The sequence below is a fragment of the Protopterus annectens genome, chromosome 6.part0 (assembly GCF_019279795.1).
Source record: "Protopterus annectens isolate FY-2018-M chromosome 6.part0, PAN1.0, whole genome shotgun sequence".
NCBI lineage: Eukaryota > Metazoa > Chordata > Ceratodontiformes > Protopteridae > Protopterus > Protopterus annectens.
The window spans coordinates 178,554,480-178,581,752 of record NC_056737.1 but is presented as its reverse complement, the minus strand read 5'-3'; the positions used below and the strand labels follow the sequence as shown (position 1 = coordinate 178,581,752).

Genomic DNA, 27,273 nt, shown 5'->3' with positions numbered 1-27,273 from the left:
AGTAAAGGAGAGTAAGGCAGTGGTGGTGCTATGGTTTGGTCAAAAACCATGCTGAGTATTGGAAAGGAGGTTGTTAGTAAGGAGGTAGTCTGAGACCTGAGAGTGTATGCATCTCTCTAGTATTTTGGAGAGTGGAGAGAGAATAGCTATGGGGCGGTAACTGGTTAGTTCTGTGGAGGGTCCGCCTTTGTGGAGGGGAATTATATGTGATACTTTCCACAGTGTGGAAATGTAACTTTCTGACAGAGATCAGTTAGTCAAGATGAATACTGGGTAGGCCAGAGCATCAGCTGCGATTTTAGGTATTCACTTGGGAGGTTGTCTGCTGCTAATCTGGTGGGCTTAAGTTTAGTTAAGAGTTTTTTTATGTTGGAGGTAGGTACAGGAGAAAAAGAGAAGGCAGTGGGGAGATTACTAGTTGAAGGTGTGGGATGGAAGGGAAGGGGGTTGTGTTGATTAGCTAGTGATAGTATGGTTTGTGTGAAGTGTGTGTTGAATGAGGTAGCAATATTTTCTGAGGAGTGAGGGATGTTAGGAGGAGGGGTACTGACTTTACCTGGGTGGAGGATGGAGTTTATGGAGGACCAGAATTGTTTGGGGCTGTGTTGAGATGAGTCTAGGGCAGACTGGTAGTATTGGAATTTGTCCTGTTTTATTAGCTTTTTGACTCTATTGCGTAGTTCTCGGAATTTCTGTCTAGTTGAGGGGGTTTTGGTTTTGTGCCAGTGCTCCCAGGCTTTATCCCTGGTTTTCATTTCTGACTTAGTGGTTTTCTGTAGCCATGGGGAGGGTTGTGCTTTGATTCTGGAAAGTCTTATGGGGGCATGGTAATTAAGGATGCTTAGGAAGGTAGTATTAAAAAATTCAACTGCGTCATCAAGGCTGAGGTACTTTAGAGGATGCCAGTTACATTCTTTGAGGGATGAGATGAATGTGAGTGAGTTAAAGTTTAGGTTTTTACGTATTTGACGGTAGATGACAGGTTTAGCTTGGTATAGGTATTTTTTGAGTAGGAAGGTTGGGGAGTAATCACTGAGGCTATCTGATAAGCAGCCTGTTATATATGACTGGGGGGTCTTACTGACTAGTATCCAGTCCAGGGTAGTGTGCTTGCCGGAGTTTTTATTTATCCTGGTTGGTGACTGGACTAGTTGGGTGAAGCCATGAAGGTTTACATGATGGGTTGGATGGTTGCCAGAACAGGATTGCCAGTCAATATTGAAATCACCTAAAATGATAGTTTCTTGGGGGAGATGGTGGGTAGACCAGCTGAGGAGGTTTTCTAGTGGAGGGATGTTTTGGCCAGGTGGGAAGTAGCATCCAATTATGTTGATGGTTTTGTTATGGTTTATTTTGAGGTTGGTATATATTATTTCTTCATTGCCTATTTGTGGAGCTGATGATTTTAAGATCTGGATGTTTAGATGCTGTTTAAATATTATAGCTACACCACCTCCTTTCTTGTTTAGCCGGTCTACTCTTAGTATGTCATAACCTGTGGGGAGTATTTGCTTACTGGTAATGTGAGGTTTTAGCCAGGTTTCTGTCAGGATGACTATATCTGGGGAGTACAAGTCTATGGTGGCATGGAGTTCATGGACTTTGTTGGAAATACTTCTAGTATTTAGGCTTAGTAGAAGGAAGTCACTTGGCTTTCCATTGGCTGTAATATGAGAGAAGTTGTGGTTTCTAGTCTGATTATGAGGATTGGGGTTGGAGATGGTAGGGCCAGGGTTGGGGTGGATATCTCCACTTAGGGCTAGTTTAGATATGCATGAGGTAATTAGTTTTCTCAGTTTTTGAAAGTGTTTGTTTATAAGGGAAACTTTATGACTGTGCTCTTTGGGTAATGGGTATGGTGGGAGGATTATTGTGTAAAGTTACTATAAATTATTATTATTACTATAAATCTACTGTTATTATCTTTTTTCCCTCTTCTATCACTACTGGAGCTCCTCTCACAATTAATATAAGTACTCTCCTTTTTCTTTGTCACAGGTATTCTGATGAATAACCATCTTGAAATCCTTTGTTTATCAAATTCACATGCTCAGTTCTTTTCAAATATGTCTCCTGTAGCATAGTTAGTTGCACTCTGCATTTTTTAATACAGTTTACTACTGTTTTTTGTATATGTCTGTGAGACCATTCACATTTAAAGATAATGCGGAAAGTGCCATTAAGATAAGTTATTATACCTCCTGTTATGTACAGCAGTTTTGTATGTCTTTTTTCAGTCTTTGTGTTACATGCATGCACTAATGTTTGTAAAGTTGATCTTTTATACAGCTGTTTCTTGACATATCCATTTGAACCTATATCACATCTCACAAAAGGGTGGGAGGTTGGTGTAATGGTTAAGGTGTTTACCATACAGACACGAGGTGCAGGATTTGATTCTTACATGGGTTAACTGGCTAGGCTTAAAATGGCTCACAAGGGCAGTTAGCCTAATATTAGTCTATAAATTTGTTAACAAAACTTTTCATTTTAATAAAAACCCTCAAAAAAAACACACCTCCAGAGCACCCCCTTAATACTAACACACAAAACTATGTGTGGCAAAGGGGGATACTGCCAGCCCAGCGATCTAGAATTTTGTAAATACTTACATGCCATTTGTGAATATCAACATGATTTAGATAGAAGTGTGACAAAGGGAGAAACTGCCAGCACAACTGTCTGGAATTTTGTAAATGGTTTTGTGTCATTTGTGAATGTCAACATGCTTCATGCAAGATGATTGTGTTACAAATGTATTAGAACTGTATGTCATGTATATATCAAACTAGGTTTGTACAGACATGTGTGTTGGAAAGATATTTTATAATGTACTGAACTTAAAAATGGATCCACAATGTGCCCTACTGGAAAAGAACAGAAATGTACATGCACTATTGTAACTGTGTAAATGTATATATTCTAACAGTAGAAACTGGGATACAGGAGGTTAACCTCAGTCTAGTAAATTTCAGAAAAATAGCTGAAATTAAATTACTTTATGGCAGCAATGAGGCACAATGTCTAAAACTAGGGAACGTTCTGTATTATCTTGGAAGTGTTTTATTGTTTTATGACTTCTAGCATCTATCAAAGGCCTGAGGAAAAGCCCATGTCTATTTATTTTCACAGGCAGATGCTAAATACTGCCAAATTCCAGCAGTGGGGGGTTGCCTGGGGTAGAGTCAGATAACAAAAATGATGTCATTCTGCAAACTATTTTAAATATTAATTTAAGATGTCTCTGAGAGAGAGAGAGAGAGAGAGAGAGAGAGAGACAGCATTTTATATTTTGTCTTTGACATGACAGCATCAGCTATAGGATCCTTTCACCACACATTTGCCTTGCTCTGAACTTTCTAGGGCATGGTAACTCTGTCAGATATAGTCAGGAATATAGCAACGCTTAGTTTAGATATTTTTTTCTTTTTTTATCTCAGACTATCCTGCAATGTTGTTTTAAATATTTCCTGTTATTTTGAACTCTGGTGTCACTGTAAATATATGTTTAGAATTGTCTTGTTCTTTTATTATTTATTATTAAATATATTTAAACATTTCATTGTGGCTGATCTGTGTAGAGATATGTAAGTTCTGAGAGTACTTGAATATTTATTTGGTGACACCAAGTAGGCCATCCCAATAGCCTTGCTCTTGGTCAAACTACCTTTTGTATTAATAGTAAGATTACACAGTAAGATTGGACACCCTTTGTTAAGGCCCTTAAGGTAGCTGATAAGGGGTTCTGGTGGCAGGGATAACTACCTTATAGCCTGGGCAGAAGGGGGCATAGCTGGTAAACCTGTGCCAGTCTTTCCCAGGTGTGTGTGTGTGTGTGTGTGTGTGTGTGTGTGTGTGTGTGTGTGTGTGTGTGTGCAAAACAAATCTCCATGAGTGTGTGTGTCCGCTACTTGGACAGGGACACAAGGCACTGGTTGGACAGAGAGAGTGCTGGAGGACTTGGCTTGGAACTCTGTCTAAGGACTCAACTCTACAGCTGTGCTAGTGGGGAGTCTTATTGGGGATCTGGAGAAAGAAGGAGGAAACCAGCCCTGGACTGATTGTGGTCTCTGCGTGCTCTTAAGGTAAATTACACTTGATGCAGAGCTGCATCTGGAAATGCTGTGTGTGTGGTTGTCATCCTCCAGTGTATGTCCCCCACTGATGCCAGGAGTGAGGATGTCACACTATGCACATCTTCAAATAAAGAAGTTTAACCCTCCCAATAGGAACAATTGCGCAAGACTGACAGCCACACTCACAGGCTTGACTTAAGCTATAATGAAAGTTATCCATGCTAGGATACATGATATAGCCTGTGCTTCTACTTCCACTAAGTGCTGTCTGTATTTTCCTTATCTTTATTCCTTTCCCAGATGAAGAAAACATCTTAATTGCTTTCAAAAAACATTATTTCTTAGCCATTGAAGGAAAGAAGTATTCTGTATTTTGCCCCTTATCGGATTGTCTCCAAAGAAACATGAGAACCAGATACACAGTTGCATTCTGCTACACATATTATAACAATAACCCACGAATGGGTGTGGGTAATGCTGGATTTACCCACGGTTGGCATGGTTTGGTCACGAGGGCGAAGCCCGAGTGGCCAAACAAAGACAACCGTGGGTAAATCCAGCATTACACCAGAAGTGGGTTATTGCTATTATACAATGACAATATTTAAGAAAAAAAATAATTACTTTTCTTAAATAATGGCATTGTATAATGCCTCCTTGCTGCCCTTCTGCAGCTGTCTGGTATTCTGCGGCAGTTCTGATGTACTGCGCATGCGTATGCCTACGCAGCACATCAGAGCTGTGGGCAAAAGCAATGGAGAAAGCAAGATCTCTGTTGCTTTTTACTGTTTTGCTATGTTAAATGGGTTTAACATAGCGAGACAGCTTTAAAATAAGCAACGGAGATCTCTGTTGCTTATTTTAAAGCTGTCTCTCTATGTTAAACCCATTTAACATAGCGAGACAGGTTTAAAAAAAAAAGCAATGGAGAAAGCAAGATCTCAATTGCTTTTTACACACTGTCTCGCTATGTTAAAGGAGTTTAACATAGCGAGACAGCTTTAAAAAAGCAACGGAGATCTCCGTTGCTTTTTTAAAACCTGTCTCGCTATGTTAAACTCCTTTAACATAGCGAGACAGTGTTTTAAAAAAAGACTTATACTAATGGAAAAAGCCCGGGCGACCAGACCTTTTTCCATTAGTATAAGTCGATTTACAATGTGCACGCTGACCAATCAGCGTGCACGTTTTGGAATATTAATGGGGGGGGTCATGGTATAAAGTACTATAAACATTTATGTGCTAGAGGGAAACACTATTCAGTATTCATTATATTCAGTGTTCTTTTATTTATTTGCCCTTTAAAACTTATTAAATCAAGGACCTTAATCTAGTCATTCTCCTGTGCAAAAATAAGAAAAGGCATATCAATTTTACTTGTATCATGTTCTTTTTGCAGGCTTTCTTCTCTTCTTACACTGCAGTGCCTACCTTTCTTAAAACTGAACAAGAAGAAAAGAAGGAAGAAATAGGGGCACCTGTTTACTTTAGTATCCCAATTACACTCAAAATTAATAGAAAAAGCTTTACTTTATAGTATGCAGTATATGTCATGTATTATAAACATACTCTTAAGAACAGAATTTTGTATTACTTACAGTTAACTCTTGCCTTCCTCTTCCCCTCTCCTAAATCTTCTTCCAAACATTAATGAGATGAAGTAGGGCAGATGCTTTGGAGTCCTCTACACATTTAGCAAAGTCAAAAAGTCCAATATTTCCAGGTTTTCTTGTTCTGTCACACTTCACAAATGTGATTAATGCTTTGTAGTCCCATACTTATTCATCAATTTCCGAGTTGTTGGTTTTATTCCTGTTGATCTCCAGCTCTCAAATCCAGTCACTGGTTCATTTCCAATGTACTCCTGGTTCTTCTAGTCAATTCCTGTACTTTTTTCTGTCTCTTAAGCATTTTCCTTTGGAACATTGGAAAAGATTTCACTGGCATAGTTTCTCTACAGGCTTTATAATCAGAAGAGTTAGAAGCACAATCCCCTTCTGTTTGATAACTCACTTTTTGTTGGACAATAATTGTATTTCCTCCTTAACATGTTTTGCATCAAAAAATGACTCTTTCCCTCCAGGAAACAAAATAATCTAAAAATTGTTGGATACAGCACCTTCTTCTTGGCATTTCATGATTGCTAGAATAAATTTACTCCTTTCCACAAATACTGCCTCCCACTTTTAGTACTTTGTCTTTCTGCCACAGTTTTGTCAGTATCAACTCTTTTTGCTGGTAGGATTGCGTCTTTACTATTAAATGTTTGGGTTACTTTCCCATGGCTAGGTTTGGGGCATACACATTAACAACTCCCTCTGTGGAATACCAGTTCAGCTGCTCACTTGTGCCTTCATAAAATTAATAGTCTGTCCCTTCCAGGTTCTCTGATACAGCAGAAAATCTCATGTTTACCCTATGTGCCCTTTCTTCTAATTCTACCATTTTTTGAAACATCTCTTCTTGAGCAGTCTCATACTCAGCCAGACTCTTCATCTCAACTTCTGATTTTTACAGTGTTATTAGTTCATCTAAATGCCTGTTCAAATCTTCTTCTGTTTTTCCACCCTTTTATTGTTTGAGTTGAAATACCCATTCAGTGTTTCTTTTATTTTAATCAGTTCTGAGCACATCTGACTTATTTTTTTCCTCTAGATTGCTTGAAGTCATGTCTCGCACCAAAGATTGAGCTTAAACTGTGTTTTGCTGAATTCTTCCTAGCCTGTGTGTTTTCTCCTCACAGTTTGTGACTGATTTTCTCTCAGGTTCTCTCATTTTCTTTTTTGCTAGCATCCAGGCAGTGCAATTACTAGCCAGTTATTGAAATTTACCCAAAAAGAGAAATTCAGTTTTGGATAAACTGTTTAAAAAAATCTGAGTTAGAAGACAACATGTAGAGAAATCTTGAGATTGTACCAGAGTAACTAGAAGGAATTGGCTGTATTCATTTTATAAAATCACAAATAAGCAACTAGACCGGTATTCCATAACAAAGCAGGGTTTAATTGAAAGGGCACACTGAGTGTATACCCCAAACATGGACATGACAAAGCAATCCTGACATACATTAGTAAAGATACAATCATAACAGCAGAAAGAGTGTGGCAGAAGAGCAACATATTAAGAACTAGACACATCATTGTATTTGTGGAAAATGATTATTCACTGTACACCAGGCAAATGAGAAACACATTTATCCCAGCAATCAGGGAATGTCAAGAAGCAGGTGTGAGATTCAAGATGCTGTATGGAACTATCTTCATAGTATTTTTTCCCTGGGCGATCAAAGATATTTTTGATGTGAAACAGGCTAAGGAGGAAATAAAAAAGTGTATCCAGCAAAAAGTGAGCCATCAAGCAGAAATTGATTCTGCGTCTCATTCTTTTGACAGTAAAGTTCAGAGACACTTTTCCAGTGAAACCTTTTCCAATGTTCCAAGGGAAAATGCTTAGGAGACAAAAAAGCACAGAAATTGTCTAGAAGACTCAGGAGTAACTTGGACCTGAACCAGAGTTTAGTGTTGGAAGATGATCATGAAAAGGGCCAGCACCTCTGAAATTCATGAATAAACATGAAATTATAAAGCATCAATCATGATGGTGAAATATGCATTTGCAAATAAAAGTGACTGAGAAAAGACTGGACTTTTGTTGACTTTGTTAAAGTGTTAAAGTTTTGGGAGGTCTGTAAAGCATCTAACCCACATTATGTCTTTAATGTTTAAAGGGACACTAAAGGGAAAAGAAGTAAATGTAAGTAAAACAATCTGTGTTCTCAATTAGTATTTGGATAAAACATTTCATGATATAAACTACATGTTATATTACAGAACAGTTTAATATAGTGCACAGTCAGGAATATTTTAAATGTGTGTGGTGTCGTTTTTTTCAATGATTGTTATATGTGTTAAGGATATTAAAGTAAACAAGTACTTCTTCAGTTGTAAGAAATATAGAATTTACAGCATAAACAAGAGAAGAATGGATGAACAGAAACAGTTTTAAGTCACTATAAAAGCTGTGATCAGGGCTGCTGGTGTGGGGTGTAAAAGTGTACTGATTATATCATATGTAGAACTAAGATAATAATTTCCTTTCTTTTTACAAGGGTTGATGTCTAGTTTAATATCCTTGGCTTAAGCTATGAACACATTTTTCCCATTGCAAATAGGCTTGAAAACAAGGCAAAATAATAAAAGCCATGAAAAAATGCTAATCTTCTTGCATCTGTAAAGATATTATTTTTCCCATGGGCAAATGTTCAGTGACAGACAAGAAGTCTGTAGCTAAAGCCAGTTAGCCATGAGAATTCCTACATTCTGCTCTGAGTGAAATTTACAACGATTCCTTCAAGCATCTGAACGTTGTTAGCTGGTGTTTTCATTGTTGACTAGTTTTTCATGGAGACAAGCTGTCTGCAGGTGTGAGAAATTATTCTTCAGAGCTCTGAGCATTCTTTTCTGAGGAAAATGCAAAATTTAAAGGTACAATAACAAGCAGTTCAGTGACAAAGTCTGAAATCATGGCAAGTGAATAAGATAGAACTAGCCTCCCCAACAGCTTTAATACTTTAATGCATATAGCAGAACAGTGCATAATTTAGTTTTATTTATAGATAGCCATATAGGGTTAAAGGTAATGTTTTCTAAAAGCATACAAGATGTTTTTCACATCTGAGAGGGGAATAAAAATAAGAAAAGAATAGACAGCAAGTAGGGTGGTAAGTAGTAGTAACACAGACTGTAACATGAGCTTTAGCATGGGTAACCTTAACATTAGATTAGGTTATGCCTGTGGGTACAGCTGTTGATTTGGGGCAACTGTCCCTATCTGGAAGGTTAAACTTCATTAAGAATGTACAGTTTTGTGAGTTTGTTCTAAGTATCCAGGGGATGGGGGTATTTTGAAAATGTATTTAGATTTTCATTTGAGGGTGTTCATTAAAACAAAAAGCCCCAAGAATTGTGACATAGTTTCAAATGGAGATGACAAGATACAACTGTATAAAAGATGATCCTATCAAACGTTAGTGTGTAGATGTAAGACAAACGTCATGCATAATAAGTGGGAACAATAACTTTCTATTATAACGGCTACTCTTTTCATACCATCTTGGAATGTAAGTGAACTTACAGGTATAGACAAAAAAGAAAAAAGTATTGAATTATATTAAGAAATGCAGAGTGCAAATAGCAATGCTGCAAGAGACACATTTGGAAAGAAATGAGGATGTGAATTTGACAAAGAAAGGATTTTAGAATGGATATTCAGCAGAGTATCTAGAATGGATATTCAGCAGAATATCAGGGATAAATAAACAGGTAATAATACTGATTGCTATAGGGGTTCTAACAGTGATACAAAAGGGAAAAAAAAGGCAATAATGGTAAATTTGTGGTAGCAAAGTGGTATTGGCAAGGGAAGAGGATTACACTGGCATGTATTTATATTCACCAAAAACTGCTATTATAGAGCTTAAGAAATTTGTATGAGAAATAATCAGCTTTCAGCAGGGAATATTACTTATAGGTGGGGACTAGAACTTGATTTACAATGGTGACGATGTATTATGGGGACCTAGAAGGGAAGAATATAACAAAAGACGGTAGAATTCTGAAGAAATGTATGAAAATATTTGTTATGGAAGATGTGAATTCAGTAGGAGGAGCTCAAACAGATTTATATATTATTTTCCAAGGTACAATAACTGGGCTACACTGTATAGAAATATTTTACAGGAACATGAGTATTTAATTGAAAGCTTCCACATACATCCAATAACCATTTCAGATCATATACACATAAAAACTAAGATAAAAATTCAGGGTAATGAAGCAAAAATGAGAAACCAGTGCTTTTCCATTTACCTGTTGAAAAGAAAGGAATATAAGAATGGGTAGCAGAAATTATTTCAGAGGCATTAGGGAAGGCAGACATTTCTTCAGAAGAAACAGTGAGTGGGATAACATGAAAATTAATTTTAAAATTAGGGTAGAAGTAAAAGAGAAAGAGATATAGTTAAGAAGTAATAGGAACTATTTAGAGGGACTGTGAATGGTTAAAATATTGCAGATTAAGGGGAATTTCAAAGAACAAGAAGGGAACAACTGCAGAATGCTAAACAGAAAATAACGGAGTATTTGGATAATATGCATGAGTTTAAAAAATTGCTATTAAGCAACTATTTTTTGACAACTCTAGAACTCAAAAACTTTTAGAGCAGTAACTTAAGCAACAGAAAGTAGAAAGTACTATTGCCAAACCTAGGAAGACTTTGATAAGAAAAATGAACTGGAGGTCCTATACTTGGAAATTTTATGAAAATTTGTTTAAAGCAGAGGAATGTGGAAACCCAGAAAGTGCAAAAATGGAAAGATTTAATTATGCCAAGACTAGGGGAAGTTGATGCCCAAAACTAATAGCTAGGATAGGAGGAGATGAGATAAAAAAGCACCAGCATCTTGGAAGAAAGCTGTGGGGGTTGTTTTACCCAAAGAGGGTAAAGACCCATCAGACCCAGCCTCATATAGACTCATTTCAATTTTATACCATGATTATAACATGTTTACATCTATACTAGCTAAAGAAATGGCAAGTGTGTTGCAAAAACTGATAGATATGGATCATTGTGGTTTTGTTGGGGGAAGCAAACATTTGACAACACTAACTGAACAATGACAATCCAGAGAAAAGCAGAATATAAGAAAATGCTGCTGTTGTTCTTGGGTTTTGCTGCAGAGAAAATATTAGACAGAGTAAGCTGGGAGTTTATGAGTAGGGAAATGGAAGCATTTTGATCTCCGGAAATTATAATAAGGTTAATTAGGAGAATATGTGAAGGACTGGCTGCAAGAATTAACATGGGATGGTTCTCTGATAAGTTGTGTTTGAACAGAGACAGGAACAGGGGAATGGAGTGCTCTTTCCCCTTTGTTCTTTGCTTTATATTTAGAGCCATTGGCAAAAAGAAAATACAAGTTTCAGAAATTCAAACTACAACTGGCATGGTAATCAAGAAAAGTTGGTTTTATCTGCAGATGATATTATTTTGTACTTATAAATCCAGAAAAGAACATAGCATTATTGTGGAACATTTTGAGACAGTTTCAAGTTTTTTCAGGATATAAAATGAATGAAAATAAAACAAAGGCTATAGCCGTGAATTATATATCCACTAATGACTTGAGTCAGCAATACCCATATTTATGGGAACATGATAAGATAAAGTATTTAAGACTATGGATTAAAAATGATTCTGTTAAGATATGTGGGAAGAGACTAAACAAAAGATAATACAAAAACTGAGAAGTGAAAGCTCTGTTTTATGAATATGAATAGTAAGATACAAGCAGTGAAAATGTTTTAGTCCCTTTAGTTTTATATACATGTCAGGCATATTTTTATCGACAAGAGGAAATGTTCTGGACAACAAATAATAAAGAGTTGAAGGAATTTATATGGGAGGGAAAGAGAGCAACAGTTAAGTGGGAGAAATTGATCCTTCCAACAGATCAAGATGGTTTATGATTACTTCATTTGAAGGAATATTTTAGAGCTACACAGTTATGGCTCACAGACATAACTGAAGCACAAGGTTATAATTCAAAATGGAAAGAGATGCTGAGGTGGTTTTCTGTAGAAGGGGCCTGATAATCCCTGATTCTGTGGCTTCCCTCTGCCTCTGTGGTCGCTGTTGAAGGAGCCCTCTTTGTTACAGGAGCTCCTGTCTGAAAATATGTCAAAAGGAAGATGTTTTGGCTTCTTAAACCAGAGTGACTTGGAGTTCTTACACTTTCTGGAAAAAGCCCACTGAGGGGTCTCAAAGTGTACTCCAGTGGCAGATAAAGTGTTCCAATCTATTTTGATTTTCAGTAACTTATCTTTGGGACCAAAAAATTAGGTTCCATCATAAGGGGCATTTAAGAAGGATGCTAAAACGTCTACAAACAGAGATGCAGCCAGGCTTGGTGACGCATGATAATAGCAGTCCCAGTTGATTTAGTCACTATGTCTACTGCATTGTGTAGCAGCCTCATGAAAAGTTTGGTAATGGACAACATGGTAACCAACTGGGATTCAAGATGATTCCTAGAGTCAGATGTGAGAGGTCTCCTGAAATAATCCAATGCTTGCTCTGTCAGATTTCTCTGGAACATTGTCATGTGGATAACATAGTTAAGTGCTTGAAGGAAAAATAATGTTCCTGAGGCATAACAGAACTTTACCCATTTGGTCTATCATCAGAGGTTCATTATAAGAAGGATGGACTGTGACGCTTTCCACTTAAAGTTCCTTCTTTGTGGCCACCACCACAATAACAGAATCCAAAAAAAAGGACCCTTGCTCCTGTACGGTCTGTCCTTGGGTGGGCACAGAATTTTATCTCATTTGCAGGGTACAGGTTCAGAGATACCGGGCTACTGTAATACCTTCTCTGCCACCAAGTAAAAAACATTCATTTGGCAAGAGAGATCACTCAGGAAGTAAAGGGTGCAGACCTACATGCCATGAATAACATCTCTACATCTGGGGAATGGGGGTTAGTGGGCCATATATCCCTCTGGTGAATCAGTTTCAAAATTTCCTCAGGAGGGAACTGGGGGTACCCTTCACCTTCTTCGCAGTTGGTCCCTGCAGTGAGTGATTTCACTGAGGAATCTATATGTCTCCTCATACAAACTTTCTTGGAACAAGAGGGGGAGCAATCTTCTGCAGACCGCAACTGTCTTCTGTACATTTTTAAAGGGAAAATTCAAGGTTCTTGGTATTGTTGTGTCCTTTGGGCCTCTGATGAGGGCTTAAGGACCTAAATAAAACACTGCCTATGGTAGGAGCAGAGACACCTGGTGCATCATCTTCCTGCATTGATGGATGGGTGACCATCCTGTCAAGGAACTCAAAAAGGCTGATGCTGACAATGATGGCCCTAGGGGTAAACTCCTACCAACACTAATTCCATACTCTAAGATGAGGAGGCTGATTGTTCTAACAAGACTGCCCCTATCCCAAGGGACAAGCCAGCTTTAGCCTCAAGATGGGCACTGATGTCTTGAATGTCAAAGTCTTCAACATCCAGAGAAGCACTGAGAAGGCCAATGCTAAGGATGAGGGCAAGGACTCAGAGACCAGGTCAGCTCCAAGGAAATCGGAGTTGAGTGGTCAGGATGTGGCCTTGGCACAGAGGGGTTAGACCCAAACAATGCCAAGGTAGGATGTAGTGGTATGGATTTTTAATCTAATGCCAGCAGCACCAAAACTTGTTTTGGGGAAGGAGCTAAAGTAATGGTAGGACAAGCTCATTCTATCCTGGAAACAAAAGGGTTGGAATGATGCCCATTTTTGTCTGCACCTTGATGAAGGCCCTCATTATGTACTCTCAGTCAAAATCTGCAACATTCCTGACAGACCTGGTAGACCTAAGAGAGGAACTGGAGGGGAGGCAGCCAATTAACTTAAGAGAGTTCACTCTCTAAGGACCAGCTACTAGATGGTTCCCATCTTGGAGACTTTTTGGGGATGAAGATGGTTATTTAAATTAAAGGCTTGGGAGTGGGAGATTCTGACAGATTATAACTGAGACCTTGGCAGATGTAAGTTTCAACGCCTTGAAAGGAGAAACTAAAGGGGAATCTTCAATTTTTCTTTCTTCTCTCTCTCTATCTTGGCCTTTTCTTTAACTTTCCCTTTGCTATTGGTTTTGTCTTGAAGCTGTTCCTCAGAATCATTGGGGAGAAGATCTTTGTGAATAGGTTTATTTCACTGCTTAAGTAAGGAGTGAGGCACGAAAGCCTTGCAAAAATCAGACAAAGCTGGGAGGGCACACAACACACACATCATGTGAACCATGGAATGGAATCTTATGCACACATTTTGCACAGTTTTTGAATCACGAAGCCTTGTATATCACCAATTAATGGTGAAACAGTATACTTAACACACTGACTTTAAACCACAGCTGTTTAAGACAGTGACTAAAGAAAAAATGATAGCACAGACTGAATACGTGCATATTTAACTAAGAACACTACTAAATGAAATGTTTAGGTCTTGGCCTAATTGGAAGGCGGAAAAAAAATAGCAAAAGTATTTTTTATATGTATAGCAACTACAAATCTAGAAAACAGAAAAGAGAATAATATTTGACAAAGATATACACTAAAATTTGGTGGAAGGAGTCAAAAGGCTGCACTTATCTGAAAAATTGACAAATGGAGTATTGCATCTGCAGCAGATGGCAGCAAAAGAGATCTAAGAGATTTTGTGGAAACAGGTGCATTATAGGAGAAGGAAGGAGCTCAAATGTGGGAATGAGCTTTGCAGTGGAAAAGTTACTGGCTCGGAAGCACCACCAGTATGCATTACATATTAGTTGAAATAGAAGGAAGGAACACTATAGGATCACTAGTTAAACAGAAGACAGTTTTTAGTTGAGTAAGCACCTTGGATGATTGCATCTGTGTGTGTGTGTGTGTGTGTGTGTGTGTGTGTGTGTGTGTGAGAAAAAAGTGCTGTCTACAAAATACCACCTAGATATTCAGATATCAGCATTAATGTCTCAAATTTGGGGGTTTTAGAGAACCATTTTCAGACTTGAGGATCATCTTCCACTGATGATTCTAGGTCCTTAAGGGATTCACTACATTTTAGCAGTGTGCTGTTACCTGTACAAAATAACATGTTAAGAAAGGAAGTTCAGTAGGAAGATTATTAATAAATAAGGATAACAGAATGGATGCTAAAGGAATAATACCTGTATGGAGTATATGTATATATGGGTTTCATTTATTTGGTCAAATGTCTGAAATACTGAATGTTCATGTCCTTGAATTTCCAAACAGTGCATCAGTTTTCATGCTAGTTTTTGGTATTTTTGGGAATTTGTGATTTTGCCCTTTCCTCAATGTATTCCAATCACAGAGGTAGTATATATGATTATAAGGCGGTCTAGGGGGTCTTGCCTCCCTGATTGAAACATGTTTAAAGTGTTTTTTTTTTTAGTTTTGTTCTTTTCATTATATATTATATATATTATATTATATTATATATTTATGCACACACATACACACACACACACACACACACACACACACATATATATATGTGTGTGTGTGTGTGTGTGTGTGTGTGTGTGTGTGTGTGTGTTTTGGTTTTGTAGACAGGGAGTTTGTTCAGCATCTATTTAATTGACTGCATTTGATCCACTATACAGATAGTTGACAGGTGTGTGAGATCAGCAATCCCCAGGTAGGGGAATATTCCCTTTCTCCACAGACTGTGTGATCTCGGAGTTAGTATACATATTTAGCAGTGATGTAGGAGTTGCAGCCCACCACATGGGGGAATGTTTTTTTTTTTTTTTTGAAGTAATATATGAATGTACTGAGATGCAACCTTGCTGCTTGCGTACTAGGAAGCTGACATTTCCATTTTTGATGTACAGTGGTTTACCTTCAGGTTGTCAACATTCATGTTAGTCGCCCAAATGAAGGTAATTATATATATATATATATATATATATATATATATATATATATATATATATATATATAAACATACATACGTTTTGGTATTTCAAGACAGATATTAATGAACAAATAAAGGCAAGTGCTGACAGGTCTATATACACTACATACCTCATATCAATCTCTCTGTTATCAGGACTTCCATTGGTTGTACAGTCTTCTCTCTGTAGACTCCTATCCCATTCATTCATTGCACCTTCACACAACTATGCTCCAGACTCCTCTGGATTCTTTTTCCAATGACCTCTACCATGTTGCCTTTATCCTGGCCTTAAAAAGGCACAGCTGTACATCTTAAACCAATTTATCTTGTAGTCATCTCCTGTCAAAGGGGTCAGTTCTTTTTCCCTTACAGACCAATAGTTTGCCAAAACTGTAGCTCTGCTCCCCATCAGACATTACAGACATTTTATTATATAGTACTGACTCTCATAAAATCTTATTTTTATGGCTGTCTATCACGTTTCCTAGGCTTAGTACTGGTAGAATCATCACTCCCTCTCCCTTAATGTCTGTCTCTCTCTCTCTCTACATATATATATATATATATATATATATATATATATATACATATGTGTGTGCATATGATATCTATATCTATCTATATATATATATATATATATATATATATATATATATATATATATGTTTGTGTGTGTATATTTACATTATTTACATATATGCATATGTGTGTGCATGCCTGCGTTTATATAAATGTGTGTGTGTGTGTATATGTATATATATTGTATATTATATATATATATATATATATATATATATATATATATATATATATATATATATTAATAAAACTGTGATAACACATAAGGAAGAATTATGTTTTTCATTTGTACTTTAATGAGGAGGTAGGAACCTGCATTTACAGTAAGGGCTTAAATTAAATGCTTCAAGGGGGTGTAATACAGGAAACGTAGGTGGGAGGCCTGGGGACAATGAAGTTTTAAAGGGAAAGGTAAAATAATTAGCTAGGATATGAGCCGAATCTAAATCTGTGAGAGGTTTTATTATTGTTATCCAAGAGTGTGCAATGATATTGGTTTTGGAATGACCTAGGATTTTCTTTTTGACTTTAGCCTCGTGAGATATAAGAATTCTGTCTTATTTTTGCAGATGTTTTACAATTATTTGAAACCACATCTATAATTATGTTAAGAGAACCATACATAGGGAACAGCAGGAGAACCAAGTAGTTTTGGTTGTATTAAACAGAAGCATGAAACAGTCAGACAAGGTTAAATGCAAAGTCTTCTCTTCTCTTGAAAGGTAAAAGCAGTACTATTGTGTGATACACAAAAAACAGCAATGTTCATGTGCTACTAAACTTGCTGCAGTGTTCGCATAGTTGTACGGCATAACCACAAACTATGAGTAACAAAAGTGTACGCAATGAAATACTTACATTGGAGTTGGGTGTTGAAGATATGCTGCTTCTCTCTGTGTCACTAAAGATGCCCTCCGACTGCTGATCTGCCATCTAAAGAAAAAAAATGTTTTCACATTTCATGACACACTGCTCGACTATTTAGAGGATACCAAAAATGCCACGAGACTTTCTACGGTTACTTTTCTCAACTAGCATGTTCGCCCACACCATATTTCAATTCATTAAGAGATTGTGAATAAGAAATTGAATGGATAACTAAAGTCATGGGTACTCTAGGGTCCATGGGGGTGAGGGGTGGCAACCTAGGCTTACTTCAATATATTGCAGTGTCATAAGACTGTTGAACTCTGTGCTGCAAAAATGGTGCACTTGGTCAGAGGTCAAGCATGCATGGAAGTGTGCATGCACTGACTGATCTAGGACCTAAAGCAGAGCTCAGAGTGCTGCCAAGGGGTGGGAGGGGGTTTGGACATACTCCACTGCAGCAATAAGATGCTGCGTCAGTGGGTCTGGTACAGCTGGTAGATGAGAACATGAGTTGGTAGCAGCTGATAGTCAACTACAGGGAGGGAGGAGGAAAAAAAGAAAAAAATGTTAATCAGTGACCAATTATACTGTACAGGCAGCAACCCCTCAACCTTTGCATATTCTAAATGATTTATTTTACAGACAATAAAGGAGGCACTTGCTTGAGATGACTAAATAATAAGTGCTTTCTTACCATAGCAGCTGCTTTACAACTGGGCTTGTGTTCTATTCTGTTCCAATTTGGTATTTTTTCTCTGAATCTGCCACATTCAGGAGTACAAATTACTTACCACAATGCACAACAAGACAAAACACACTGTACTTAGCTCTTGAAACCTTCAGTTTTTCCCCAACCACTGATTGAACAAACTTTCAGCAAATCCAAAAAAAAAAAGATTTGACATCTATACTGTTTAGAAGTGACATATCAGTATATACTTGCCACTTACAAAGAATTGTAAAGACAGCCACTGGACGGAGAAGGCATCCAAGTACAGGGGTGCTTTTGAATCAAAGAGAAGGGTGAAAGATCTGCAACACTTTTGCTTGTTATGGATATGCTTTCAGTGCTCCTGCTTCAATGGCCTCCCCTAATGAACTAAGCAGAAGAGGGGGAGAACCTCATTCTCCTGAGCTGTGAATGGTTTAGTATCTGGGATGCCCCACACTTGTAAGACTCTGCCCAAACAGGACTCTTAAATCTTTAGACGCTTGAGGTGTGGCTCAGTGGAGCTGCCAGCACATTCATGTCTTCTAGAATGAGAAATGCTGCAAGGCTGATGCTTTTGTCTACTGCTCGCTGCCACAATGCATCAGCTCTTTGCACAAGGGCTACAACAGCTAAAATACAACACACATGGGACTGACTCCTGGAACAAAATAAGAGAAGCTCTCGTACTGGCTTCACCTACAAAATCTTGTACAACAGAAACACATCTGTCTAATGTGGAGCTCTTTCTCTGTTAGCTTTCCTGTGTTTCAGGAGAATTGGACCCTATCTAACAAAGCATCGGTCATCACAAACAGCGAGGAGTTCTTCAGCAGGGAGAAAGGCCAACATTGAGATTGGTATGGATATCTCACCACTCCAAAGACTAGTGTCAAGGGTGCGACACCAGAAGATGATGTATTGCCCAATGGTGGCTCTGCAGGCATGGACACCTCATTGTCCATGTCAGCATTCACATCCTTAAATGTATGTGGCAACATGAGGAAATGTGTCCAAAAGCGGCATGAGTATTTGACTTCAAAATCTCCACTATGGCCTCAGCTAAGCTGATAAGATTATGATTTCTTGGGCTATTTCTGCTGGCAGGAACATCCAGTACTGAACACTTTCCAACTCTAACTACTATACTGGTAATTCTGACCGTTTTCAGTTTATGGAAGCCATCAGGGCCTGCAATCACAGGAGTGCCCAAGTCAAGGATGCAAATAGGGAACTGCTCAGTGTGGCCACCAGGACCCGGTGAACCAGGTAATGGAACACATGAAGATATTCCTCTTACAAAGTCTCCACCACTATGTCTAACACCCTTTTAACATCCTGAAATCAAAGAGCATCAACTTGTACTGAAAATGATGCCCACCCATAGTGAATCAAAGCAGGTGCCAATGTGGTCTCCAGACAATGGAATGCCATCCATAATGTCCAGTGATTTCAACATGATTGCATGATGCCCTGGATAACCACCGTGTAGAATATAATGTATTAGATGTACTCACTGAAGCTGATGAGGTCCAAGACAGGCTTGAAGTCTTTTGTTCCCGATGGAAGTAAAGAGTCAAAGATAAAACTTTCTATCCTTTTAAAGAAGAGATAGTCTCTATAGTTCCTTTGGGAAGCATAGCCTGGACCTGTCCTACAAGCACTACTAAGTGTCCTTCACTGAACAGTTATGAGGGTACAGCACTGTCTGATGCTTGCAGATCTCCTCATTCTGAGATGGAACTTCTTCTTCTAAAAAAAAAAAGTCACATCTAGAAGAAGCAGAAGGAACTGGGAGACCATAGTGATTCTCCTCAGAGCAGAAGGCTAGTTTCCACTTCTGCAGGCTCTACACCATGTCCTGAAAGTCCTGACCAAAAGAGGATCTCCTCCACTTAACTCAGTAAGGGTTATCTGGGATTGCTTATCTCCACTTTTCACTAAAGGAGAAAAGCAAAATCCATTTTATCCTATACAGTCACATATCCCAGCTCACTGCTCTAGCCATAGTATCAGTACAAAGTTATTGTACATCACACAGAAGTGCACTATCAAAAGCATGGAAGTGTCTTAAACATCTGCTTGTTGACCTCAGTATCAGGAAGAGCTAAAAGTGCCTGTCCTACTATGAGGAAATGGAATCAAAAAGATGAGACAAGCAGTTGGATATCTAAGCTCTGTTACTGCAGAAATAAATGCCCTGTTTTCCATACTCTAAAACCCTTGAAAGTATTTAGCAGGAGGTAAGGTGGATAGTTGCCAAAGTCTCTTATGCTGCATCACAGAGATCTTACAGGAGTTGAGGGGTCCAAATGGAGAGATGAAAAGTCAGCAAGCAAAGGAGAGTAGTTGTGCTGAAATTGAATTCATTCTCAAGTCTTGGTGAGTACCTAGATGAGGTGGACCCTGTTTTCACAAAATCTTGCCAAGGTGACATTGATATAGACTGTATTTATATAGCATATATCATAGATAAAAGTAGGTCAAAAACTAAAAAAGATAGCTGGGTGCACAAGACCCAGGATAAAAAAAGTGCCCAATCCTGGTAGGCGCACTGGTGCCAGGACTGGAAAAGATGACAATGTAGAATCCTCAAAATATGGAAACATTCCTACAATGGGGCCCCCTGTTGTAGAAGGAAGTAGCAGTCCGCAAAAATCACAAAACTGATAGGCCAAAGAAGAGCCATAAAGACGATAAAGTGGACTATTGAGGGTAAGAAAGAAATTATGTATTGTTACTATTATGCAAAAAGCCCAGAATTTCCAGGCACAAGATACACAAAACAAATTAAGACAGAAATTATAGGAAAGAAAAATTCTGCAGCAAGAAATACTGTCAGAAGCTTCAAATGAAAATTTGTGTTCATTAATACAACAGATTTGTGGAAAACAGTATATAGATCAGGAAATCTTGATTTGTTTGGAAAAAGAAGCATCTGAGGAAGTGCAAAAATATAAACAACAAAACCAAGAGATATTTGAAAAGTATAAAAAAGAAATATGGACATGGGAAAGAACGACAGATTTGATATGGTACAATACTTATGCAAAGGAGAAACCCAAATTAATCAATGTAAAGAAGGCAGCCCCAAAGATATTTGAAGAGAAATACAGGCAAAAGCATCTGGATATGGAAAATTTCACAATAAAAAAAAAATATCACAAAGATGGAACGTAGAAAAGAAGATCAGGAAAGCAGAAGTTAAATAGAAGTTGTAGTTTTGGAGTGCCTGTGAAGTGAAGGATTTGATGTAGAAGTTCTAACACACGTTACATCACAGCAGGATGGAGTAAGTCCCCAAAGGAGGTAGAAACAGAAAGATCAGGAAACATCTGAAGAAGAAATATGGACATGGGAAAGAAAAAGAGATTTAATATGGTGTAATATTTATGCAAAGGAGAAAGCAAAACTAACTAATACAAAAAGAGCAACCCCAAAGGGTTCCCTATTGAAATCGCGAAGGTCCACTTACTCAAATATAGAAACGTCGACACGTATACGTCGAACCGCAAAAACACCAATCGACCTGAAGCACGAAATCTGAAATGTCAAATTGTCATGGTTGGCCCTTCTGCGATATAGCTCCATAAGGTAAGTGTGCTATAGTTACGGACCTTAGGGTTAGGGTGCAGGTTAAGGTAAGTGCATAGATAGTAATGTATGTAAGGTTTAGTGTAGGGTTAGAAGTAGGGTTTTGTTAAGTGTATGTTTGTGGGTTATTTATTTTGTTTGGTTACAGCTCTGTAAGGTAAGTATGCGATAGTTATGGACCTTAGGGTTAGAGTGCGGGTTAAGGGAATTGCATAGATAGTAATGTATGTAAGGTTTAGTGTAGGGTTAGAAGTAGGGTTTTGGTTAGTGTATGTATGTGGTTTATTTATTTTGTTTGGGTAGGTAGTATGTAGTGCGCTGTGGGGTTGGACGATTATGACGGTTCGAGATTTTGAATTTCGCAGTTTAGGGAATTCGGTGTATTTGCGGTTTGGGTAATATGTGTCGATGATTCCGAATTCGGTGACTAGGACTTTTGCGGTTGTAATACAGACCCACCCCAAAGATATTTGAAGAAAAATACAGACAAAACAATCCGGACATGGAAAACTTTACAATACAAAAAAAAATAAGAAGACAAAGAGAAAAAGTAGAAAAGGAGATTAGTAATGAAGAAGTTAAAGAAATAGAAACTGAGGTTATGAAGTACCTGCAAAGTGAAGGATTCAGTGTAGAAAATCTAATTCAGAAAGCACCACAACAGGACAGGGCAATGGACCTCCAAATTAAGGGGAAACCAGTGCAACAGGAAGCAATTGGTCAGGTGCCATATGAAGATAATTTGGAGCCTTCCACAGGAAACCAGAATAAACATTCACTTGAAGTTAGGCAGCAAGGAAAGGAACAGGAAACTGTGGAAAGTCTGATGCAGTCAATGTTGAGGAGTGATAGGCCAGTGAGTTCCCATAAGATAGAGCAACGGACGGCACAGGATGAAATTGATGAGACCGTGTCACAGGAAGATGTTACAGAATCTTCTATAGAATGTCCGCAGGAAATGGAAAACAAGGGATGTGCCCTCAGTTTCGAAGAAAATGAGCGAAGAAAAGAATTGCTTGATTTAATAGACATGGACAGATATATCAAGATCAATGAAAGAAATACACTGCAGAAGGTTAATAAAACCTACACAATAAGAACTATTTATATGCGCACCCAGAACAGACACCAACTTGGCTAACAACAGGAAAAACAATGCTCCTACTTAAGAGTGAACCTGCAAGCTAGCCTAATAATTATAGACCAATAACTTGCCCTCCGACGATGTGTACACTATACAAGGGAATTGACGCCAACAGAGTTTATAGTCATTTAGAAGAAAACTCAATTATGGCAGTAGAACAAAAGGGCAATAAAAGAAAGTCATATGGAACAAAGGATCATTTGTTGTTAAATAAAGTCATAGTGAAGAACTGTAGAAAGGGGAAGAATCTAAGTATGGCATGGATTGACTACAAAAAGCATTTGATAGTACCTCTCATTCATAGATAAAAGAGTGCTTAAAAATGTATAAGATACACACCACTCTGATCGACTACATTACAGTAACCATGAAACAGTGGCAGACCACTTTGCAATTAAGCCATGATAAAGGACAAATTGTTATCCCAGGGATAAAAATTCAAAGGGGGATATTCCAGAGTGACTGTCTGTCACCGTTACTATTCTGCCTTGCCCTTAATCCATTAGGCTGTTTACTCAACAGCTTAGGCCATGGCTATAATCTGGCTCCTAGAAAATAACAAAGTGTAAAGACTTCTCACCCTCTCTTTGTCTATGATTTAAAACTGTATAGCTCATCAGATGAGGAACTGAAAGCACAACTGCAAGTTGTCAAAACTTTTTTCAGATGATAAAAGAATGTCATTTGGTCTTGATAAATCTGCAAAAGCAACCTTTAAAGCAGGAAAACTGCAACACCAGGAAAACATCAGTTTGGGACAAGAATGTGATATAAAAGAACTTGAGCAAGGAGTGTATAAATATTTAGGAATTGATAAAGGATCAACAATAAAACACGAACAAATGTGAATAAAACTTAGTGAGGAATACTTCAGAAGCCTTAGGTTACTCCTGAAAACAGTAATGATATCTAGGAACAAAATCCAAGCTATAAACAAATTTGCTCTTCTGGCCTAACTTACAGTTTTGGAGTGATTGTCTGGCCCCAAAACGTGTTGGATAGATTAGGTAGAAAAACAAGAAGGATGCTTAATGCTCACCAAATGATTTATAAAAATCAGTGCATACCAAAATTACACATTCCTTGTTCCGAAGGAGGGATGGGCCTCCTTGAAACTGATTATATGTATAGAGCTGCAATCTTGGGACTCCACGCATATCTGCTGACCTCACAAGACCCAAACATAGTGAAAAGTTTTGAAACATGAGGAGAATAAATCTGAGATGACTTCTCTGTTTAATCTAGCAGAAGCTTATCAGCGTCAAGCAGGAATGGAAATCAAACCAGAAGTAAATAAAAATCAGGCAGCAACTGAATGTGCCTAAAAACAAAAGAAAGAATATAAGGTGAAGGATCAGATGAGAAGGCAAGAAATGTGGAAAAAGCATAAATGCAGTTGCAAGTATAGAAAACTTCTGAAAGTACCTCATGTTGATCAGGAATGAACACAGGAATGGTTAAGGAGAGGCAAATTCATGCCAAGAGATGAAAGGTAGGTATTGGCGGCCCAAGATAGTGGGCTGTGTATACGTGGGTTTATAAAGTCCACTGAATATGTGGGAGAAACAGACAAATGTAGGTTTTGTAAAACCATACTGGAAACAGTTGCACACCTCGTTGCTGGTTGAGACATACTAATGGCAGAAGGACTGTATAATGAAAAACATAGTAATGTGGCGAGACTATTGCACTGGGGATTATGCAAACATTATGGTATTGAAGTGGCCTAAAAACACTGGAAACATGAGCCACAAAGCATCACAGAAAATGAAGAAGTCTACATCACATGGGATCATCCATTACCAACAGTTCAAAAGATAGATGCTAGAAAACAGGATATAGTGGTCCAAGAAAAGAAGACAAGAGTAGCATTGATAACTGAAATTGCCACACCCAGTGACTACACTGTCTTGCTACAGTGTCTTGCATACAGAGAGACACAAAGTCATAAAATATCAGGATCTGCAGGCAGAAACGAGAGCAATGTGGAAGAAAGATACTCAGACAGTTCCAATAATAGTTGGAGCAACGGGTCTTATAAAAAGTATTTACAAGAAGAAGAAGAAGAAGAAGAAGAAGATTTAGATATGTTACCAATACATGTAACTCCGTACGAGCTCCAGAAGGAGTCATTACTGGGCACATTGTGGGTGCTGAGAAGAGCCCTACTAGCTGACATCAAAGATTGAAAAATACTAATTTCATGAACTTTAATCATACTTTGACTTAGGAATGGGGTCTATTCCCATCATAGGTTCATAGGAAGGTACTAGGCTATTGGGCCAAGGGCCTATGCAAGCCTAGCCAACAAGGTTCCCTGGCTTATGCCACCCAAGAAAGTTATTTTCCTGTGCCACTGATGAGTAGAGACACAGAAGTGATCCCCGGGGTGTATTTCCTATTTCCCATCCACTCATCAAGATTTTTCTTGAAGAGTGCTTTGCTTGACATAGATGGGTAGCCTGTTCCAGAGTATGGGAAGTCTCTGGGATAGGAATCTATCCCTCCAGCATGTCCTTTTTATTGTGGTGACAAGGTTTAGGTCCCTACAGCGTGTAGCTTGGAGGGATAGGGATTTCTTTAGGTGTAGCATGTCCAACAGCTCTAGGTTTGACATAACTTTATATGTTAGGCAACGATCACCTCTGAGTAGGCGATATGATACAGAGTAAAGCTGGAGTTTTTTGAGGCGGTCAGTGTAGGGCATTTGTTTGAGTTCAGTAATCCTCTTTGTGAGGTACTTCTGTGGCCTTTCCAGCTGCTGCAGATGTCTTGTGAGGTGCATTCCAAAAGGGGCGTTGTACTCTATAATGGGTCTAATGAGTGTCGCGTAGAGGGGAACAATTACCTCTGTTTTTCCTAGATGAGAACCCTTTTATGATGAGGTGTGCCATGTAGAAGGACTTCCTGACAACTGTGGTGATGTGACTATCAAAGGAGAGACTACTGTCCACCTGGGTCCCAAGGTCTCTTATCACACATTCGGTGTTAAGTAGATTGCTGCCTATGTGGTAGTTCATGGGTACAGAGTTTTTACCAAAGGGGATGACACTGCACTTTTTGGCATTGAGCTTGAGGCCATGGCTCTGACACCAGGCATCTGTCTCACAGAGGCCCTTCTGTAGGATGTTCACATCATTTGGGGACTTGACTATGGCTCCTAGTTTGCAGTCATCTGCAAACTTCATTAGCCAGAGGCCTTCTGTGTTAGCCTGTACTTCAGAGAAGTAGATACCAAACAGGAGCGGTCCCAGGAAGGAACCCTGTGGTACTCCACTTGTCACTGGTTTGAGGTCAGATTTGGAGTCTGCAACTTTTACAGTGTGGGTTCTGTCAGTGAGCCAGTTGGCAACCCATCTTGTGACGTAGGGATTTATGCCTAGTTTATTGAGTTTAGCTATAATTCCAGAATGAGGGATGGTATTGAAAGCCTTGGCGAGGTCAAGATAGGCTGTGTGAACCACTTTACCCTAATCTACGGCTTTGGTGACTGCCTCAAAGAAGTTGATCAGGTTCAGGAGGCATGATCTGCCTTTCACAAACCCGAACTGGGTAGGATCCAGAGTTTGGAGGTTACCAATGTCTTTGTTTATGAGTTCCATGATGATACATTCCATGGCTTTGCAGACCATTGTATTAGAAACTCAAAAGACTTGGAGAAATTAAAAGAGTGCAATATTTCCCATTCCAAAGGAGGGATGGGCCTCCTCAAAATTGACTATACATATAGATCTGCAATGGTGGGACTCCACACATATCTGCTGACCTCACAAGACCCAAATGTAGTGAAAAGTTTTGAAACACAAGGAGAATAAATCTAAGATGACTTATCTGCTTACTCTAGCAGAAGCATACAGGAATGGAAATCAAATCAGAAGTAGATAAAAATCCAGCAGCAAATGAATGTGCCAAAAACAAAAGAAAGAATATAAGGTGAAGGACCAGATGAGAAGGCAAGAAATGTGGAAAAACCATAAATATAGTTGCAAGTATAGAAAACTTCTGGAACAACCTCATGCTGATCAGGAATGAATGCAGGAATGGTTGACGAGAGGCAAATTCAAATCAAGAGATGAAAGGTTAATATTGGCAACCGATACAAATGTTGGTTTACAAAGTCCATTGAACATGTAGGAAAAACAGACAAATGTAGGTTTTGTAAAACTGAATTGGAAACAGTCGCACATCTCGTTGCTGGTTGCAACATACTAATGGTAGAAGGATTGTATACTGAAAGGCATAATAATGTAGCAAGAGTGTTGCACTGGGGATTATGCAAACACTATGGTACTGAAGTGGCTGAAAAACACTGGAAACATGAGCCACAAAGCATCATAGAAAATGAAGACATCTACATCACATGGGATCTCCCATTACCAACAGTTCAAAAGGCAGAGGCTAGAAAACTGGATATAGTGGTCCAAGAAAAGAAGACCAAAGTAGTATTGCTCATTGAAATCACCACACCCAGTGACTACAGTATTTTGCATACAGAGACACAAAATTGTAAAATATCAGGCTCTGCAGGCAGAAACGAGAGCAATGTGGAAGAAAGATACTCAGACAGTTCCAATAATAGTTGGAGCAACGGATCTTATAAAAAGAATTTACAATCATATTTAGAAATGTTATCAATCCATGTAACCCTGTACGAATTGCAGAAGGAGATTACTGGGCACGTTGCGAGTGGTGCGAAGAGCACTTTTGGCTGACATCAAAGATTGAAACAATACTAATTTCATGAACTTTAATTGTACTTAGACTTAGGAATGTGGTCCATTCCTGTCATGGTATTA

General features: G+C 38.4%; 1 protein-coding gene across 1 annotated transcript in view; it reads right to left on the bottom strand.

The window, feature by feature from the left end:
* The window catches only part of TMEM63C (transmembrane protein 63C), a 2,716,247-nt gene that overhangs the window by 69,609 nt on the left and 2,619,365 nt on the right, over positions 1-27,273 (bottom strand). Inside the window, exon 25 of the mRNA XM_044073895.1 lies at positions 17,019-17,093. Within this exon, the coding sequence (XP_043929830.1) occupies positions 17,019-17,093 (75 nt within the window). The remainder of the gene's footprint in view (positions 1-17,018; positions 17,094-27,273) is intronic.